The sequence below is a fragment of the Lepidochelys kempii genome, chromosome 1 (genome assembly GCF_965140265.1).
Source record: "Lepidochelys kempii isolate rLepKem1 chromosome 1, rLepKem1.hap2, whole genome shotgun sequence".
Taxonomy (NCBI): Eukaryota; Metazoa; Chordata; order Testudines; family Cheloniidae; genus Lepidochelys; species Lepidochelys kempii.
The window spans coordinates 36,711,917-36,734,133 of NC_133256.1; the positions used below are offsets into that span (position 1 = coordinate 36,711,917).

The following is a 22,217-nucleotide window of genomic DNA, read 5'->3' on the forward strand; positions in this document are numbered from 1 at the left end:
GTAAGCCAGGAGCATATGTAATGAAGTATTTGTACATTGAAATGTAATTTTCTGTTTTCCTGCTACTAATAAATTTGATGTTCATTGCTGAATTATATGCTAGTCTTCCAAGTAATGATTTATAGCATGATAGAACCTTGTATTCTTACTATGTATTATGAAAATGCAAACTCCAAGAAAATCCAGATTCTTCTGCTGCTTGTAGAAAATTCTAAAAATTAAAGTGTCAGAGACCTTAGTGATTCAAGAATCTCTACAGATACAGGCTTATCTATAAAATGAGAATTAACTGACATGGAATAAATTTGATTATCGTTGGCTAAATCTACATTTTCTTGGTTGCCTTTTCCAGCTATCTTACAATATATTGTCCACGTCTATTCCCGTCCTTCCATTCTTCCTTTCTAGCAGAATGTAATTTAAATGCAAGGAAGGGAGGTCTGGTGGGTTAAAACACCATACCGGGATTTAGAAGATCTGGATTCCATTTTCTGGCTCCTGCCATAGAGTTTCTTTGTCACCTTAGACAAGTTATTTCATTTCAGTCTGTTTTCACTGTTGTATAATACTGGTGGTGTTTACTTTCTCCCACCCGTTGTCTCATCATTTAGAGTAGCTCTTTGCAGAAGAGACTGTTTCTTGCTCTGTGCCGAGAAGAATGGGCCCTCAATCTCAGATACGGCCCTGATTCAGAAAAGCATTACATTGCTACTCAGGACAGCATAGTTGACTTTCATGGAATTTATTCAGATACTTAAAGTTAAGTGTCTGCTTAAGCACTGTCCTGAATAAGGATGCTTTCCTGAACTGAGGCCTAAATTAATAATCTTGTCCATCTATTTCCCTCATCTGTCAAAGAGGAACGGATTCCTTACTTTTTCCCACAAAGTAAAGTTACATTTCCAATATTTGTTAAGGTGCTGATGGCAGCAGTTCTCTTCATACAAAGCTTCCCCTCTAGTTTTGCATGCTATTGCTTTTATCTTCTGCTCCCTCTGACTTCTAATTCCACTCCTACTAATGATGCTATCCTTTTCCCTTTCCACTGTTTTTATAAAGTATCCTATACATTATGTTGTCATCTGTCCTCTCTAATGCATTATCTCAACCCTGTGCCTTCTCAGCCCTTTCTTTGCATTCTACTGCTATAGCTCCCTTGAATATGAACTTCTGCTTTCATCTCAACCTGATTCTGTGGCCAATGTTGAGCCGTTGTCTCTTCCATATACAGTAGAATTTTCCTCTCTTGAAACGTCTATGCTGTTCATTTTCAAAACTCTTCTGTCCTGCTGTGGAATATCAGTCATCTCACTTTCCCAGGTCCCTGTTAATATCACTCTAGTCCCTTCCACCTTCTTTTCAAGGTAACATTTTAAAGGGAGCAGGTAGTTTTATCATAGAACTGAGAAAGTGACATGCCAGAGCCAAGAATGCATAACAAAATAGTTTGGAAATTGGACTGGAAAAGGTGGAAAACTTAATACGTGCTTCGTAGCAAGTTCTGCCTATGAAAAATACTGATATTGAAAAGAGCCACAGAGTTAGGTTGCTGGAAAAGCAAGAAATAGCATAGAACTGATGGGGAAGGGCGAAAGGTAGAAAATCTGCTCTGCTCCTTCTGGATTAGTTTTAGAATTCACTTACATGGGTTTTTCCAGTGGTTTCCTCCTTTCTTTACCTAAGCCTATATTATTATTGGGCTTTCTGCATATAATAAATTAAGATGGTTGATTTTTTTAATGGATAAGTAATTCAGATGACTGCAAAATTTAAAATTTTAGAAAGTTTATATATAACAGAGGAAACATTTTCTGTTGTATTTCATATTGAAAAAATGTGGAAGAAGCCAAGACTTTATCATAAATACCACTGTATACACTAATTATTAGGGTGTATTGAATCATGGTCCCTACTATGATGATATAATTCAGTGCTGGCGTCAGTATCCTGTTTGAAAACTGCTCCCTGAATTAGCTATTTGCATAAGGTCCCCAAATCTTCCTCTCTCCCCCCCGCCCCCACCACACACACACACCTTGCATAAAACTCCTTCTCATGGTTCTCTTGCTCATCTGTGAATGGAGTGAGCCTCCTCAACAATTGCCTTTACTTCTGTTTCCCTCCTGTGGTAAAACTGAGTTCCCCAGTTACCATGAATCCTACTATTCCAGTGTCTGTAGAAGAAAATTATTACTAACAAATTTAAAATTCCTCTAAGACTTCAAGAAATAGTCCCACTTCTTAAAACTCTTAAACAGGTCTCATTTTCTTTCTGTAAAATGCGTGACACATAAAGAATACAAGATGGATTTCTGAGACTAAAGGTAAAACAGGGTGACCCAGGTAATTATAGGCCTGTCAGTCTGACATGGATCCTGGGTAAGATAATAGAGCGGCTCAATTAATGATACGCGACTCAATTAATAAAGAATTAAAGGAGAGTGATAGAATTAATGCAAATCAGTATGGGTTTATGGAAAATAGATCCTGTCAAACTAACATGATTTTTTTTTTTTTGAGATTACAAGTTTGGTTGGTAAAGATAATGTTGATGTAATTTACTTAGACTTTGGTAAGGGGTTTGACTTGGTACCACATGACGTTTTGAGTACAAAACTAGAAAGCTATAAAATGAACGTGGCACACATTAAATGGATTAAAAGCTGGCTAACGAATAGGTCTCAAAATGTAATTGTTAACGGGGAATCACCATCAAATAGATGTGTTCCAGTGGGGTCCCGCAGGGATTGATTCTTGGTCCTATGCTGTTTAATGTTTTTATTAATCACATGGAAGAGAAAATTAGAGAAAAACATCATGATACAAAAATGGAGGGAGTGGTAAATAATGGAGAGGACAGGTCACCGATACAGAGGTAGGTGGATGGCTTGGTAAGCTTCAGCTACGTTTAGGAAAGAAAAATCAAATCCCCAACTACGTAATGGGGAATAACTGGCAGTTAACCATGAAACTGTGACAAATGGTAAAAGTGTTGCAGCATTCTAACCATAAACGTTTTGGTGACGGCAAAATTATTCTTCAAATACTCCATCCATTTGACAGATCAGTTTGGTTGACAATATACAGTATATTAGTGATTTACCTTTCCCTGCATAAGCAGGAGGTTTTCTATGTTTTTTTCCTCCTCCCCACCTTAATAATAATAAAAACAAAAACAAATAGCCAGCTCTTTCAGGTTCCAACGTAGAGAGGGCATGAATCAGGAGCATCAAACTGTTACCTCATTTTCAGTTTTTAAAAGAATCTTTTCTCTTATTTGATGGGGATCGCTCTGGCCTGATGTGGCACAGCACCAGGACTGCAGGAGCTTCCATGTTCTCATTTGTGGCAGGAACTTCCAGGTTTGGCCTTCTCTGTATTTAAAAGTTTTGCCTCTTTTGCTGTGCCAGCCAGCACAGTTATACCAGTATAAAAGTGCTGGTGGCCGTACAGGTAAGTGAAATAAACTATGCAGTCACAAGTTCGTCTATGCCAGTATACCAGCATCTCTGCTAGGGCTTTGACTGGCGTATCATTGTCAGAAGGAAAAAAGTGTCGCACCCCTGACCAACAGAGTTATTCCAATAAAATATTTGGCCAGGCCTTAGGGATGTCTACACAGCTTTCTGGCACAAGCCTCCCGTCATGGGTCGACAAACTTGAGCTAGCACAGCTCGCAGTAGCACATTGCACAGTGGCCCTCTAAAAATAGTGTAACAAACCAGTGAATGAGAAAGGAATAAAACTTTAATAAAACAAACAGGAGAGCGTCTCGGGTGAACTGTTGCACACAGCCATTCTGCTGTGAGTGGCAGAAGCAACCCCCGCCTCCAGGGCACATCTCCTTCCAAATTCCTATGCTCATAATACGGCCCCTTATGAGGGAGCGTCTATAAATTATAATTTCAACAAACATATCTCTACAGACAGCACTCTGAAATGGTGGCTTGGGTTGGAGCTTGGTCTCTAAAGTTTTGGGAGGGGGCGGGTAGGCTTCAGAGCCTGAACTCCAGCCTGAGCTGCAACTGCCATGGGCCGTCTGTACAGCTATTTTCAGAGCATTAGCGTGAACCTTGCTAGCTGAAGTCTGTCAACCCTGGTTGGGAGGCTCACTTAAAAATGCTGTCTAGACATACCCTTAGTGTCTCACCCAAACTGGTCAGTATAGGCTTTCATACTACAGAGTAGAGGTCTACTTGGGCCTAATTTTAAAGCCCAACCCCACTGCAACCCGAGAATGTCAAGTAATTTTCAGACCCAACCCGACATTTCCCCCCAAACCTGGGTCAGTGACACTGCTGCCACTTCATCCTTGGGGGTTACTGCTCCCTGTGCCTGCGAACCATCTCTGGTTACCTCTGGCCTGTGGAGTCAGTGAGGTGGCAGCTGCAGTCTCTGATCCTGCTGACCTTGCTGTGCGGTGAGCGAGAGGTGCTGCAACTCGTCAACATGCTCACTCCGCGGCATACAGAACACAGCGGGATGGTCATGGCCAGCAGGAGCAAGGTATGTAGCAACTGCCATGTCGACCCTACAGGCAGGCAAAGGTGATCTGAGCCTACCTGAGCAGATTAGGTGGTTTTCAGATCTGGCTTGACCTGAATCCGACACTTGTAGTTGGGTCCCGCTGCTTTGGGTCAGGTTGCAAGGCTCTAGTCCAGAAACAAGGCACTTGCTGTGCTTATCCCATGAACTGAACATATCAGAGAAACTTTATATGGTGGGAAGAACTAAAAAAAAAACAACAACCTGATTTGGATGTATTCCTCAGGCTGGTTAAAAATAAACAAACTAGACATATTAAAAAATTACCAGCAAAGAGCACCATCTGGCTCAATTTGTCTGCTCCCTGTTTGTGGTCACAGTCATAGTTACTTATTTTGTTGACTGAATTTCACTGCTGCTTCACTCCTGCTGGCATTGCAGAGCCAGTTCATCTATGGAAGGAGGAGCTGCATTTTATTTTGGCTCATGCAGCAACACAATCGTTAATGCTGGGAAAATCAAGAAAGAGAGAATACAGCAATGGAGAATGGACATTAGGAGGAAAAATAGTGCCCAAACCAGTGATGCAAACAGGCAGGCAATACTGGCAGTAGAATGACTGTACCCAAATCGGGCAAGGAATCTGGGTGAATCCAAGCAGAAATAACTAAGATGTTTGTACACCAGTGCAAGGAGCTGGGTAACAAAGTGGAGGAACTAGAGCTACTGATTCAGGAAGTGAAACAAGGGTAACAGACACCTGGTGGAATAGTAATCATGACTGGAGTACAGGTATTGACGGGTATGTGCTGTTCAGGAATTACAGAAATAAAGATAAAGGGATGAAGCAGCATTGTATATTAATGATGAGGTAGACTGTAAAGAAATTAGAAGTGCTGGAAGCAGTAGGGGTGAAAAACCTAACTGGCTTCAAAACTGAGCTTGATAAGTTTATGGAGGGGATAGTATGATGAAACTGCCTATGATGGCATGTAGCCAATCTATGCTTGCTGGTGATGGGACACGAGTTGGAGAGGGCTCTGAGTTACTACAGAGAATTCTTTCCCAGGTGTCTGGTTGGTGGATCTTGCCAAAGTGCTTAGGATCCAACTGATTGCTGTATTTAGGTTCAGGAAGAAATTTTTCCCAGGGTCAGATTGGGAGAAACCCTGGGAGAGTTTCGCCTTCCTCTGCAGCATTGGGCATGGGTCACTTGCAGGTTTAAACAAGAGTAAATGATGGATTCTCTGTAACTTGAAATCTTTAAATCATGATTTGAGGACTTCAGTAGTTCAGCCAGAGGTTAGGGGTCTATTACTGGAGTGGATGGGTGAGGTTTCATGGCCTGCAATGTGCAGGAGGTCAGACTAGATGATCATGATGGCCCCTTCTGGCCTTAAAGTCTGTAAGTCTATTCCACTGCGGAGTCTGTTAATGGTAGTTCTGTGGAGGCCAGGAAGAACACAGCTTGTCTGAGGACCTTTAGCAGTGTCTTTAGCAGTGCTCACTGTTGCGAAAACTATCATTTTACTTGTAAACTGCGATTTCCTGTGAGGTCAATGAGAAACCATAAACATGGAACTTGACAATGCCATGTTAGTGTTTTAAGTGCAATAACCGGTTAAAAATACTATCAGAATACTTAATTGCATCATTCCTTAAAACAGTGGCTTTCAGCTTTTCCAGACTACTGTACCCCTTTCAGGAGTCTGATTTGTCTTATGTACTCCCAACTTTTACCTCACTTGAAAAGTACTTGCTTACAAAATCAGACATAAAAAAACAAACGTGTGTCAGCACATCATTACTGAACAATTGCTTACTTTCTCATTTTTACCATGGAATGTAAATATTGTACTTACATTTCAGTGTACAGTATATAGAGCAGTATAAACAAATCACTGTATTGAAATTTTAGTTTATACTGATTTGGCTAGTGCTTTTTATATAGCTTGTTGTAAACCTAGGCAAATATCTAGAGGAGTTGATGTACCACCGGAAGACCTCTGCAAACAACTGCCTTAAAAGATTCATGTTGTCTTTTTGGGATGATTAAGGTTTTAATCTGCACTAAGTTTAATCTTCCCTGGCAGGACAAAGATGAATGAATAGTGCCTCAGTCAGACATGTATTCATTGTTTTTGTTCTACTGCTACACACAGTAGGAATGAGTTAAACAGGGTAGTTCAACTTTTTAAATTCTTTTACTCTTTGAAGATAAAATGGGAGTATGACTTTAAAATTATAATGGATCTTGTTATTTCTCATAGGAGAAAAGGCTGAGAGAAAAGGAAGCAAGAAGAGAAGCCAGGAGGAAAAGCGAGAAGGTAAGGCTTTTTATTGTTTTGATAGACCAGTGATTATAGTTCTGGAACTGGAATTTAAATACTGCTCTTCTTTCTCTCATTAAACAGTTTTTTACTTGATTATTTTTTCCAGGATTTCCCTAATACAATAGCATTTTAAAGAATTTTATTTGCTTGTCGTTTTCATCCCCACACTCTTGCTTTGTTTTGGTGTGACAGCTAGTGATGGTACCGTACGAAGTGGAGGAAACAAATGTATTTGTTGCCCATTGATGATGCAAAGTTACTTGTTTTTATTTTCTCCTGTTCTGATTTTCTCTTTCTTCAGTTTTATTCTATTCCCAGAGCATTCTTTGGGAGAGGCATTCACTTTATTCTGTATATCAAGCCAGTTGCAGTTTTTAAGATGTAATGTGATATCAGCTGATTATTGTATGCTTGTGTATGCCTATGGCTCTGCATGCATCATGGCAACCTGTAAGATTTGCAGTGAGGTTTCATTTAGCCTTCATGTTACAAAATTCACAAAGAATTTTCTGTGTTTAAATTGAAATTTATTATATGAAGACCCTTTGAAGTAGTTATGAGCGTATAGTATATATATAGTTACAATTTTGTATTGGCATATTTAGTATTGTGTATGGTTTGGCTTGTGCTGACCTGAGGAAATTCTGTTACAATGATTTTCCAGAATACTGTACAAGCCCAATAATGTGTGTCATTTCTCATACTGTATCTCATTATGCTATGCCTGAATAGTCATGATTTGTTCTTGGCAGTTATCACAGATCAGACTCCCTTGAGTAAACCCATAATGTTCTCTGTCAGATTTTTCCAAGCCGGCTATGGCACTTGGAGTACAAGTCTGAGATGATAACTTACGTTGTTGTTCTGAAGTGGGAAGTAATTACTCTACTGTATAAGATGAAAAGCCTGGTTATGCTGAGTATTAAGTATTGCTCCATCTTCAAAGACAGCTTGAAAGGTGAGCTCTCAGCATCATAGACTTCTAAATCAGAGAGTAGACTTTTTTTGCATGCAATTTAAAATATAAATATGCATATTTTTAAGCATAAATGTGGAAGGCTGGAAGGGAAATTACTTTACAGAATCAACAATTAGCAAAATGTAAATATAGGAATAAAGTATTGATCCTAATCAAGGTATTTAACATTTATGAATACTGTATTGCTTTTTTAATTCTGCCCCTTCTTAAGGGATAAAAAGGAAATCCATGATATTTCAAAAGACAAAAAAATGCAGGCTCTACCACCCACTTTGAGTTATTTATGTAGTGCTATAGAGATTTATGGCACTGTCCAATATCGATTAAATGTCAGTCCCTGCTCTGAAGACCTTACAGGATAAAAGTGTAAGGTGTTATCATTCTTCTCTCAGGTCTGTATTGTGTTTATATTTTAAATGCTATGAAGCATTTGCACCAGTCCTGTTTCTCACGGCCTTCGCTGTGTGTGTATGCATAGGGAGTCTCTTAAAATCCATTTCTAAGTTTTAAACATTGCAAGTTATTCTGATCCTGGATTTCTCTATTTTTAGTGACTGTAGGAAATTTGAACACCCAGAATTTGCATAGGTGTTCTCGCACTTATGTACAGTGGACGCCACCTTTTACAATGTGTCTTGTGAACCAGTGATTCCCAAACTTTTTACTAAGGCAACCCACCAGCTGCTGTTTGTATTTAAATGCAAACCTGTGTTAGCGGTGAAAGATTCTAGTGCTGCCAGTACTTCTAGGAGGTTTTAGGTAGAGGGAAGCTTCCGCTGAAACTATTCTCAGCCTGAATCTTTCCCCCCTACCCTTTGAAAGTCCGCTGCTGTTTCTGAGGTGTGACTGTTTGAGTGAGCTGCTTTTTTTTTTCCTTTCTGTCAACAGTGTTTCTTCTTTATAAGTGTGCTGCAACCACCATCTGTGCAGTAGCTTCTAAAACTGGCATAGCTCAGTTGCATAAGCAAAAGTTTTAGTTTTAAGTACACAAGGGATGATTTTTGTTAGTGCTGTGTGCAGTGGAGTCATGTCACTTTCCATGGCTCTCACTGAATATCTTGGCATTGACCTACTGAAGAGAAAATGCTTCCAGTGTGTCATAAATATAAAGGGAAGGGTAAACCCCTTTAAAATCCCTCCTGGCCAGTGGGATGCAAGGGTTGGGAGGATTTTGGGGGGAAAGACATGTCCAAACTCCATTTTTTCAGGAACCCAGATAAAGTTTGGTGGTGGCAGTGGAAGTCCAAGGGCAAAGGGTAAAATAGTTTGTACCTTGGGGAAGTTTTAACCTAAGCTGGTAAAAAGTAAGCTTAGGAGGTTTTCATGCAGGTCCCCACATCTGTACCCTAGAGTTCAGAGTGGGGAAGGAACCTGGACACAGTGGGATAGGCTGACAACTTGGAGCCCGGATTCTCAGTCTGGAAAGTGAAAGGAAGTAGCAGATAATGTATAAAGATGGTAGGTCCAGCCAGGCTGTCAGGATCCTGAGGAATTAATTTAGAATGTCCCCTAGTCCAGAAAATTTCACAGAGGAAGCAACAGCATCTGAAGCTTTTCACAGTTCACACGAGGTCATACCATAGGCAGTGCTACCAGCTCCACCAATAATGAATGCATAAATGCACACGCACAAAAGGAACTAGTTTATCAGGAATATTCCTCATTTCTTAAAGCTCACCTTTGTCTGGCTTGTCCTCGTCTATCCCTCCACGAACGCAAGTTGACGCCACACCATTCCGTTTTGTTGCGAGTTCTTTCCATTTCTGGCCAAAGAGTTTTGTCATGGGATCAGCGCAGGGCATTTTGGGTCTGCCCAGCGGTTGCTTGTGGTCTCTGGGGATCCAGTCACTGATGTGCATTGTCCACCTATTGTCTTGCCTGCAGACTAAAGCTATTTTAGAAAAATTCAGTACATGTGACCTTTAATCTGCTTTAGGTGCACCAGCTGCCAGGATCAAATGAAAGACCCGAACTAGGCTTTTGTAATCACTTCACAGCTATGAGTCCGTTATGTGGAAGAGTAATTGGCATGTCTTCACCTTTTTTTTCTCACCAGCATGCATGTAATTCAGTTGTGAAATTCACTCTTAAAAATGAATGTAGATAAATCCAAGAGATGAATTTATAATTGCTAGTTTTAATTTGAAGGAAGTGTTTTAGCAGCACTTAGTACTGATAATATCACAGTATCCTGTCATACTTTTATTCACTACGCCAGAAATAAATGGGCAGTTGCTTTGTCTTTTGGCTGGCTGACTGTACACTGTGTTACGTACATAATGAAAGAAGACAAAAAGGTGGAAAGTACTGAGATTTTAGTAAATCTATTATTAACATAAATATACTGCTGTTATTGTTATTAATATATACGTTGCACATTACTAGAAGCAAAAACTAAGACACTAAATTTTGATAGTCTATCATAGGACCCTTTTTTAAAAAAAAATCTTTTAAACTTCAGATGAGACCTAAAATCCAAGTTCCTGACGATTTGTGGTTATTAAAGATCCCAAGGAACAGCAGGGTTAGCTGCAATGAAACCACTTTGGAAATTTCTCTTCTGCTGCTTACTCTGTTTAGTGAGTTAAGCATTCTAGTTCTCATGGCTTAGCCCAATGCCAGGTTTCTAGTGCTGCAAGAAAGTGGTTTTAAGAACGATTCTTGAAATATGAAATAGTTATGAAAACATGAACCTTTGAAAAATTTTCCATGGGGGCTTAGAGAGGTCTCAGGGAGAGAAAAGACTGGACCCGGTGTCCAGCTAGTTTTATTTCCTGCCTCAGTCCCTGACCTACTGTGTGATTTCAGGAAACTCACGTCACTTCTTGATTATTTAGATTATTGGTTCTTTGCAGTATGGACTGTCTTATTGTGTGTTTGTGCAGAGAGTAGCTCTATAGAACTCCAGATACGATTTTCTTGCCATAATACAGATAATGAAGACTGGTCCTTTAAGAAGGCATCATCATTCTCCAGAAAGAGGCTGGGCATTAGCTGGCAGCAGCACTAGGGAGCAGGGAGATTGAAGAACCAGAATAGGAGTTCAGAGTCAGATGTCTCCAGACACCCTTGTAACAGCCCCATAGTGACAGTGACCTTTTGCAGGGCTTGTGTTAACTATTAAAACAGAACCACAGAACTCAGCTGCCATTCAGTACATAAGTTTTTGGCTCGTGCAACTGAAACTTATTGATGCTCAGTCATTCTGAGAGCAGTCTTGCTAAACGTTAGGCAGTGATCTCACTATGTTCATGTTCTCGGCAGGTTGTACTGAGATTGTCATACTCTGCTTCATTAAAATGTCTGACAAGTGTTGAGGGTTTGATTGAGGATGGTGTTAGTAACTTCTGGCCATCAATTCTGTGTGTGCCCTGCAGACCGAATAAGACGGTAAGTGTATCAAGGCTGATACTTTGTGGTTTTTTCCCCCTTTAGGTAAGAATGAGTGACAAGGTCAAGTCATTGGACTAAGCTAAAGGGAGTGGAATGTTATCCAGGAAGAACACTAAATTGTGGTCTGTCCATCTCCTTTTAATATAGGAGTGCCACCCAGGCTTTCACTCGTTGTAGACTCTCTTTCACAGGAATGAATTACTGCTGAATAATTTCAAAGCATTCTATGCAGATTGGCATCAGCATCAAGATAGTAAATATGAATTTGCTTTTTCCACCACCTTTTTTCCTCCTGCCAACACATTTTGCAAGTCCCAGAGGAATTCCACTCCTGTAAGTGTGTGAGGCTTTTGGATCTCCTTCCAAGATTATCTCAGAGAGCGATGGAGAACAGAATCTTACCGCACTCTCTTTAAACGTTGGCAAGGGTCTTGGTGGAAGAACATGGACAAAAAGTGCCCAAATCACCAGGAGACAGATATTTAATGGAGAAGGAAAAGTGGCAGATTTAAACATAAACGTCTGGACAGGGCACTTCACTGCAGGATGCACGAGAACCCTCTACCTTGTACCGCTGCTCCTCTGCCTTATGTGCCATACTCTGCTGGGATTTTAACAAGAGGAACCCAGGGAGCCCCGCCTCTTCCCCTTCGGCACCTTTGCTCCTACCCCTCCTCCCCGAAAGATCTGACGTGATCAGTCTGTTGTGCCTCAGAGCCCTTTGTGCTAAATTGCAAAATTCAAATGCAGGGAAAGGGAGAGGGGTCTTACTTGTCAGGCCCACACCCATCCCCACATGCAGGGGCTCCTTTGGTGAATGATCTCAGGTGATCTCAGATTAGTATCACAGATCAAAATTGATTTAATACAATTATCTTCATGATAGGTCTACTCTGTGAATGTAGGTTGTAATGTTTCACATTACATACTTGTGGCTTGCAGATTTTCATTTAATGTCGTAGGGTATGTCTACACTACGAAATTAGGTCAAATTTATAGAAGTCGGTTTTTTAGAAATCGTTTTTATATAGTCGATTGTGTGTCCCCCCACACAAAATGCTCTAAGTGCATTAAGCGTGTTAATTTGGTGGAGTGCTTCCACAGTACCGAGGCTAGCATTGACTTCCGGAGCATTGCACTGTGGGTAGCTATCCCACAGTTCCCGCAGTCTCTGCCGCCCATTGGAATTCTGGGTTGAGATCCCAATGCCTAATGGGGCAAAAACATTGTCGCGGGTGGTTCTGGGTTCATGTCGTCAGGCCCTCCCTCCCTCCCTCCTTGAAAGCAATGGCAGATAATCGTTTCGTGCCTTTTATCCTGAGTTACCTGTGCAGACTCTATACCACGGCAAGCATGGAGCCCGCTCAGCTCACTGTCACCGTACGTCTCCTGGGTGCTGGCAGACGCGGTACTACATTGCTGCACGGCAGCAGCCCATTGCCTTGTGGCAGCAGACGGTGCAATAGGTCTGATAACCATCGTCGTCATGTCCAAGGTGCTCCTGGCCACCTCGGTAAGGTCGGTCAGGAGCACCTGGGCAGACATGGGCTCAGGGATTAAAATAGGAGTGACTCGACCAGGTCATTCTCTTTAATCCTGCCGGCAGTCCTATTGCACCATCTTCTGGCGAGCAGGCAGGAGATGAGGGTGGCTATCAGTCCTACTGCACCGTCTGCTGCCAGCCAAAGATGTAAAAGATAGATGGAGTGGATCAAAACAAGAAATAGACCAGATTTGTTTTGTATTATTTGCTCTCCCCTCCTTCCCTCTGTGAAATCAATGGCCGACAATTGTTTTGGTGAGGTCTCTCAGGGGCACCTTGAAAACTTTAAAGGAGATTCAGTCCTGCCTGAAATACTGCGGGGAGGAATAGGTCAGTGGGTTGAGCATTGGCCTGCTAAACCCAGGGTTTTGAGCTCAATCCTTGAGGGGGCCATTCTGTGTGACAGTTGTTTTTGTTTCTCTTTGATGTAAAGCCACCCCCTTTGTTGATTTTAATTCCCTGTAAGCCAACCCTGTAAGCCATGTCATCAGTCGCCCCTCCCTCCATCAGAGCAATGGCAGACAATCGTTCCGCGCCTTTTTTCTGTGCAGACGCCATCCCACGGCAAGCATGGAGCCCGCGCAGATCACTTTGGCAATTAGGAGCACATTAAACACCACGCGCATGATCCAGCAGTATATGCAGCACCAGAACCTGGCAAAGCGAAACCGGGTGACTAGGTGACGTCAGCGCGGTGACGAAAGTGATGAGGACATGGACACAGACTTCTCTCAAAGCATGGGCCCTGGCAATGCGGGCATCATGGTGCTAATGGGGCAGGTTCATGCGCTGGAACGCCGATTCTGGGCCCGGGAAACAAGCACAGACTGGTGGGACCGCATAGTGTTGCAGGTCTGGGACAATTCCCAATAGCTGCGAAACTTTTGCATGCGTAAGGGCACTTTCATGGAACTTTGTGACTTGCTTTCCCCTGCCCTGAGGCGCAAGAATACTAAGATGAGAGCAGCCCTCGCAGTTGAGAAGCGAGTGGCAGTAGCCCTGTGGAAGCTTGCAACGCCAGACAGCTACCGGTCAGTCGGGAATCAATTTGGAGTGAGCAAATCTACTGTGGGGGCTGCTGTGAAGCAAGTAGCCGACGCAATCAAAGATCTGCTAATATCAAGGGTAGTGACCTGGGAAACGTGCAGGTCATAGTGGATGGCTTTGCTGCAATGGGATTCCCTAACTGTGGTGGGGCCATAGACAAAACCCATATCCCTATCTTGGCACCGGAGCACCAAGCTGGCGAGTACATAAACCGCAAGGGGTACTTTTCGATAGTGCTGCAAGCACTGATGGATCACAAGGGACGTTTCACCAACATCAAGGTGGGATGGCCGGGAAAGGTACATGACTCTCGCATCTTCAGGAACTCTGGTCTGTTTCAAAAGCTGCAGGAAGGGACTTTATTCCCAGACCAGAAGAAAACCGTTAGGGATGTTGAAATGCCTATAGTTATCCTTGGGGACTCAGCCTACCCCTTAATGCCATGGCTCATGAAGCCATACACAGGCAGCCTGGACAGTAGTCAGGAGCTGTTCAACTACAGGCTGAGCAAGTGCAGAATGGTGGTAGAATGTGCATTTGGACGTTTAAAAGCACACTGGCGCAGTTTACTGACTCTGTTAGACCCCAGGAAAACCAATATTCCCACTGAAAAGAAAAGGAGTACTTGTGGCACCTTAGAGACTAACAAATTTATTTGAGCATAAGTTTTTGTGAACTACAGCTCACTTCATCAGATGCAAATATTCCCACTGTTATTACTGCTTGCTCCACAATACCTGTGAGAGTAAGGGGGAGACGTTTATGGCAGGGTGGGAGGTTGAGGCAAATCGCCTGGCCGCTGGTTACGTGCAGCCAGAGACCAGGGAAGTTAGAAGAGCACAGGAGGGCACGGTGTGCATCAGAGAAGCTTTGAAAACCAGTTTCATGACTGGACAGGCTACGGTGTGAAAGTTCTGTTTGTTTCTCCTTGATGAACCCCTCCCCCCCCCCTTTGGTTCACTCTACTTCCCTGTAAGCTAACCACCCTCCGCTCCTCTCTTTGATCACCGCTTGCAGAGGCAATAAAGTCATTGTTGCTTCACATTCATGCATTCTTTATTAATTCATCACGCAAATAGGAGGATAACTGCCAAGGCAGCCCGGGAGGGGTGGTGGAGGAGGGAAGGACAAGGCCACACAGCACTTTAAAACTTATTTTATGCCAGCCTTCTGTTGCTTGGGCAATCCTCTGAGGTGGAGTGGCTGGAGGCCTCCCCACCGCGTTCTTGGGCGTCTGGGTGAGGAGGCTATGGAACTTGGGGAGGAGGGCGGTTGGTTACACAGGGGCTGTAGCAGCGGTCTGTGCTCCTGCTGCCTTTCCTGCAGCTCAATCATATGCTGGAGCATATTAGTTTGATCCTCCAGGAGCCTTAGCATTGAATCCTGCCTCCTCTCATCATGCTGCCACCACCTATCAGCTTCAGTTCTCTCTTCAGCCTGCCACCTTTCCTCCTGGTCATTTTGTGGTTTCCTGTACCCTGACGTTGTCTGCCTCCACGCATTCATCTGTGCTCTGTCAGTGTGGGAGGACAGCATGAGGTCAGAGAACATTTCATCACGAGTGCGTTTTTTTTTTTTTTTTTTTTGCCTTCTAATCTTCGCTAGCCTCTGGGTGAGTTCGGGGGGTACTGGGTCCAGGTCCAGGGTGAGAAACAGTTCCTGGCTGTCAGGAAAAACAGGTTCCTCCGCTTGCTTGCTGTGAGCTATCTACAACTTCATCATCATCATCTTCCTCATCCCCAAAGCCTGCTTCCCTGTTGCCTCCATCTCCATTGAAGGAGTCAAACAACACGGCTGGGGTAGTGGTGGCTGAACCCCCTAAAACGGCATGCAGCTCATCATAGAAGCGGCATGTTTGGGGCTCTGACCCGGAGCGGCCGTTTGCCTCTCTGGTTTTCTGGTAGGCTTGCCTCAGCTCCTTAAGTTTCACACGGCACTGCTTCGGGTCCCTGTTATGGCCTCTGTCCTTCATGCCCTGGGAGATTTTGACAAATGTTTTAGCATTTCGAAAACTGGAACAGAGTTCTGATAGCACGGATTCCTCTCCCCATACAGCGATCAGATCCTGTACCTGCCGTTCGGTCCATGCTGGAGCTCTTTTGCAATTCTGGGACTCCATCATGGTCACCTCTGCTGATGAGCTCTGCACTTACCTGCAGCTTGCCACGCTGGCCAAACAGGAAATTGAAATTCAAAAGTTTGCGGGCCTTTTCCTGTCTACCTGGCCCGTGCATCTGAGTTGAGAGTGCTGTCCAGAGCGGTCACAGTGGAGCACTCTGGGATAGCTCCCAGAGGCCAATACCGTCTAATTGCGTCCACAGTACCCCAAATTCGACCCGGCAAGGCTGATTTCAGCGCTAATCCCCTTGTCGGGGGTGGAGTAAGGAAATCGATTTTAAGAGCCCCTTAAGTCAAAAAAAAAAGGGCTTCGTCGTGTGGACGGGTGCAGGGTTAAATCGATTTAACGCTGCTAAATTCGACCTCGACTCCTAGTGTAGACCAGGGCATAGTACTTTCTACTTTCAAATCCAGGGTAGAAAAGCATCTGTTTTGTCCTCCAGCTGCTGTTTTCCTTTGTTTCAATTGCCTGGATTGCAGTTTTTTGGGAAGCTTCTGATGAAGACTCAATATGTATTTGCAAGTAGAGGAGAAACAGCAAGTGTTCTTCTATTTGTTAATGGGTGAGGGAGAGTGAAAGATTACATCAACAAACTACTTTCCCCTTTCCTATAGTTATAGTGTGCAACATTGTAAAAACCTCTCAGTGGACCTCTTGTTCATCTGACATTCTTAAAGCAGGCCTTGTTTCAAAATGTCTTTCAGTGTTTATGTGAATTAAAAAAAACAAAAACAAAACTTCATTTGGATGGAAATTTCTTTAAATCTTTGCAGCAGAAATCTCATAGCAGTTCCATTACCATTTTAATCCCAATACTTTTTGCTTGTTTGTTTAATGTTGTGTAAAATTATGTACAAAAATGACTGGCTGTGAATGCAGAACACCTCACCAATTGCATAAAACTCTTATGCAGGTTTCATATTCATCCTTCTTTTGTTGTTTGTTTTAAAATGATTTCTTCAGGTTTGGTGGATTGAGTAGTATGTTGGCACCATCCTGCGCTTCACTGCTCAGCTGTGGAGCTTTCAACACATTACAGAACAAATTGAGATGTTTGCATTTATTCTAGAATTATAATATTTTGGCATTAAGCAAAGCCTCAATATTTTTAAATTAAAACTTTGGGTTATCAAAAATTATGAGACTGTGAAACAAAATAAACATGGTGCCAACATATGCACATATTCTGTGTTCCTTTTAAATATTGTGGGTTTTGTTAAGATTTATTTGGAATATATGGTTTAAATCACCTGTTGGTGGTTGAAACAGGTTCTTTTAATTCAAGCGTTAAGGGCTGGGTTGGCACCTTTCAATCCAGCCTGAGTAAGTGGCAATGAGTAGCTGAGTAGTCTCAAGAGGGGACGGGAAGCAAATAGTGACTCAGTCACCATTTGGGTTCTGGTTTCTCTGCTCTTGGGGGTAATAAGTTGACCCAGCCCTTTTCCCGAAGAGCTTACTTCCCCCTTCATGCCAGCTAGAGTAGAGTCAAGGCCAGAGGTGGAAGTGGCTGCTGGTACGGGCCCGTACGCAGCTAATATTAAAGTGCTTTAATGTCGCTGCCCCTTTTGCCCTCCTCCCCCACTGTTGGCGGCCCTGCCGGTAGGGTTCCTACCGACAGGGCTGCTGACTGGGGGGCAAAGAGGGCAACTGCCTTGGGGCCTGGTGATTTAAAAGGGCCCTGGTCTCCTGGCGGATGTTACCGCAACAGCAGCCGGAACTCCAGGCCCTTTAAATCGCTGCTGGAGCCGTGGCCTGGGCTGTGCAGTAGGGCTGGCTGCAGGAGGCTGTCCCTAGCCCTGCCCTTTTGCCCAAAGCCCTGCCCCTTCTACCCAAGGCCTCACCCCTTCCGGGGCCCCAGAGCCAGACACCCGTACTGGTAAGTCTTTCCTCATACTTTCATCCCTGGTCAAGGCACTTCTCATTTTCTGCCCACCTGCACAGCAGAGGGAGTTACAACCCAGCAGCAGTTACTTTCTCCCCCTCCCTGCAGGATCTGGCAATGTGCACTATATGCAGGAGAAGTTCTGTAGCCTGTGTTATAGAGGTTCTATGGCCTGTTGTGACCTGGGGTCGCTACCACCTGCTCATAGCATACAGAAGCCTTGTTTGGGCCTGCCGGGTTCCGCTCCCCAACTCCACAGCAACATAAGCCCACCCCTCTGGGAGTAGCCAGGCCCCGCTGTTTCTCTACAGGATAGCAATAAGCACGCTCCAACCTACATCCTGGATTCTCCAGACCTTGGTCCCCTGGAAATGCACAGTATTCACAGTTGCTCCTTCCAAAGAAACAGTACACCCCAACTTACCAGTTTCACCTCAGGTCCTGTTGTGCTTGATACACAGCACTTAGATCTGTTTATAATGAAATCAAGAATAAGTTTATTTAACAAAGCACAGATGTTCAAGTCATAGCAAGTAGAAGTTTTGGAAACAAATGAATATATATAAAATAGAATTGTAACTTACATGTTAAAGCCTCGACTTAATTAACTAGCTACTCTTAGGTCCAGTAGAGTATTGCTCACCCAAAATCCTTGCAGCATTTTGCTGCCAGGATTGACTGTGATCCTCTTTTCATGAGACAGACACACTGACAGCTTGCCTAGTGGGTGAAGAACTCAGTGTGTTCCTTTGCCTCCTATAGTATTGTGACAGATTTATGTTACCAATCTGCCTGGGGCTTCAGGTGATCAGGCTAAGGCTGCAAAATCTTTAGCGGAGGAGATGAAGGAGCACACCAAGTGACTAAGTTTAAAGCTTTATTAACCAAATAACAGCGGTTAGTGCTGGGCGCGCCCCATATCATTCAGAGGGAGGAAGAAAGCGTTAGTGCCCAAACCCTAACCTACTTTCATACTTACACATGCACAACGCAAGGCTGGCCAAGCCTGAGTGTAACGTAAAAAGAAGAGGGGAGGAAGGGTAGAGGAGAGTTCTGCCCTGTGCACAGGTCGTCTAGGGTCCGCTGTAGATCTCTGACTTGCTTCAGCTCTCGGGAGGGTTTTAAGCCCTGGGTTCTTCTGGGGGTGTTTTCATCCAGGGACCTTTGGGCCCCCCCCTCTACCCCCTACCATGCTCTCGGTACCAGTCCGAACCGGTCTTCCACGGCTCCCTTAGTTTCCCCAAAACACACTGGTCTCAGGGTCGTGAGACCTGTTGTTTTTCAACTAACTGGACTTCGCAATCTTACTGATTTTGCAAACCCCTTCAGTTCTGTCTGGCTCAGTTCTCCTTTCTCACGGCTGGCTGGAGTTGAGATACAGGCTAGGCTTCTGGCTGTTTGGCAGCAGAGAGCTTGTTTGTGTGTGCTAGCCTTGGGCTGCAGTTTCATTCCTTATTTTCGGGCCTAGCTGGATCATCAAGTTAACCCGTTCCTTTCTCCCTTCCTCCTCCTTCGGCCTCTTGTAACCTGCAAAGGAATCTTCCATTCCACACTCACACCTTTAACCCTTCCCAAGATACTTCCCAATGCATATAAAGGCGTTAGCAATATACAATGCTGGTGCTTACCCAGGGGACCCCATGGGCGGGGAGGGGGCATTTTATTGTGACAATATACAAGTCCCACCCTTTGTCTTCATTCACAAACAGGACACTTCCCCCCTATACTGTTTTATTTTTTCCTGTGGATTTTCTCTCTTGCAGATGTCACAACCTTTTGACTAGCTCCTGGTTCAGTATGCAAATAGGCCTTCATTGTTAGGCAGACTATATACAATAACTTATGACCAGATAGGGAGAAAAGCATCTGTTACCTCCTTCCTGAAAGGAACATGTCCGGGTCATGTCACTTCCTGGTGACCTGCTTTAACTCCAAGACTGTAAGAGCATAATTTGCAGTATAGATACATAACTTCTTAAATATTTTCCATACATACATTTTGCAGCGATGACCAGTTGGCGTCTTGCTCTCAGTAGAGACCTTAAATGCCACCCTCTGAACCATTACGCATATATATGATCCAGGAGATCTCTGGGAACCCTATACAACCCCTGTGCACTCTGCTAGTTGGCATCCAGAGGTCCCGGGGTCACACCTATGCTATACAGGTCCAACTAAATGATCACAGTCGTTCCTTTTGGCCTTGGAGTCTGTGAATCTGTACTTGAATGTATAACGTATCTATGTGTGTGCAAGAAACTAAAGGGAACTCTCAGAGCACTGCTTATTGTTAAATGAAACACAAACACATACAGTCAGAAGCAAAGATGTCTGCTACATTTTAGTGTGAGTTCCTTCTCAACATTGGCTGATTTTCATGCTAATTGTGCAGCATCTGTCTGTAGCCATAAACCAGTCAAGGATGGAACGTTGGCCTTTATTTTATATTTCCACCTTTTGGCTGTTTTTGCCTCAACTTGAATAGTGATTTGAGTATTAATAAAATAAACTTTTTACTGTCGTTTAATAGATTTGTAAGGTGCTAGTTTATACAGTGGACTAATGTGATAGTCTTTCATTTTTGGGACTTTTTTTTAAGTTGGATGTGCCTAGTTTAACTATAATTAGCATGTGCAGTTACTGCAGCTGTGTACAAATTTGATGTGCATTTTGCTTGCCGAATTTACTGAGGAATCTGGCCTCTGGAAACTAGCAAGAACCTCAGTAAGTTCAGTCATTTGTTCGCTGTCCAATTAGGCACAATTTAGCCTGGTGGTTGCTCTGCTCAAGACAGGCCCAGGACTTGAGAGTGAAGGAATGGTTTTTGACTCGGCTGTGTAAGGAAGTGGGCAGAATGTGACTCTGACCAATGCCAGGCTCAAGCTAGTACTATTAGTTCATCACTTACATTTGTACTGTATTCACACTCAAATTTTAAATACTATATAAAGAGACATCTTATGATTTAAAGTCAGTTACGTTTTTTAAAATTACTTTTATCCCCTTTTGAATTTCAGAATATCAATGTGCTGGCTTAGCATGTGACGGTGTTAAATGTGTGGTTCTTTAGAAAATTATTCATAGTGATTTGCTGTTTGAGAGCCTCAGTGTTATATAGTTAACTGACTCATTAATATTGTTTAGCCACCTGCATTTGAAAATCCTCTACCTTAATACCACAAGTTTTTAAAGCGGTAATATTTTCCCTATCTGTTGCATTCAGAAAGCAAATTCCACATACATTTCTAGGAGCAGGTCAAAGCGTTGCTTCTGACTGTGATTTTTGTGCTAAATGCACCATGCTCCTTGTAACTCTTCCCCAGTATTATAAATTAGAGTAGGGCCTGAATTGGAAACCTCAGACTTGAGCACCCCAAATCTTGAGCATGTTTGAAATCTGAAACTAGATCCAGATTTTAATTGTCTAGTGTCTACAGCAGCTTTTACACAAAACTCTTTTATATGAAGTTTGAACTCTTCCTTTGTGACTAGAATATGAGTTACTGTCCCAGTCAGAGAATAGCAGTATATTCTCATCTTATGGGTGATATGCATTTGTACAGCACCCAACACAATGAAGCTTAAATCCTGATTTGTCTCTCTAGGCTCTATGGTAATACAGATAATACAATATTATGTATATACAGTAGTTGTTCTTCAAAGAGGGACTCAACCAAAACTCCCATGAGGCTCTCAATTTTGCAGTTTGAACTCACCTCTGGTATTCCTTTGAGCAACCCACCTCCTGGCTTCCCACATCTGTATTGAATTTATTTAGATCATAGGATCTTCCATCAGGTTCCTGTCTTATCCGTGTACAAATCTCATGAATGCACCTCAAAGGTGCTGTGTAAGAATAAATAATTGCCAGGTGAGGTATGGTAATCCTTTAGATGTTTTTGATGCTGTCCAATTCTTCACCCACTAAGAAAACAGTGCACGTTTTAAATCAGACTCCTCTAGTTGCTCGACTTCTTCATTTTTTGTTAACATTTTTGGAATATGTAGCTTGCATTCCTAGTTAGCCTACTGTCAAGATCCTCTGCAGTCGCACTTATTACTAGCTATGAAAGCAGTTCCTTTACAATCAGCAATCAGAATACTATTATCTCCATGCTGGTTGATAATACCATAGTTGCCAACATTTGGAAACTTTTCCAGTGGCAGTTTTCAAAATAATCCAGGGTCATGTAGTCATCAAGATCCCAGCTGCCACAGAGATGTGTGTGCATTCAGTTGAATTTTTAAGTGTCTTTAAAAAAAAAAAAAAGTCTTAATCAGGCCCTCAAAACTGTTGTTCAGACCTGTTTTCAAATATCTGCTCTCCTACCAGCACAAAAAGCCATTAATTCCTTTACCCAATATATCGCATTTGGTGGCTCATCAGTCCCAATGATTCAACCTTGTAAAGACCTCATATTAAAGCAGCAAAACAA

The 22,217-nt window shown here is 42.9% G+C and overlaps 1 protein-coding gene across 2 annotated transcripts in view; it reads left to right on the forward strand.

Annotated features, from left to right (window-relative positions):
- The window catches only part of DDX10 (DEAD-box helicase 10), a 326,657-nt gene that overhangs the window by 229,161 nt on the left and 75,279 nt on the right, over nt 1-22,217 (forward strand). Inside the window, exon 17 of one of the 2 annotated variants that reach the window (XR_012158274.1) lies at nt 6,756-6,810. Coding sequence is in view for 1 of the 2 variants with exons in the window: in XM_073339141.1 (XP_073195242.1) it covers nt 6,756-6,812 (57 nt within the window). In the remaining variant the exon portion in view is untranslated. Of the gene's footprint in view, nt 1-6,755; nt 6,813-22,217 lie in introns of those variants that run through there. The other variant, XM_073339141.1, reaches the window with a different exon arrangement.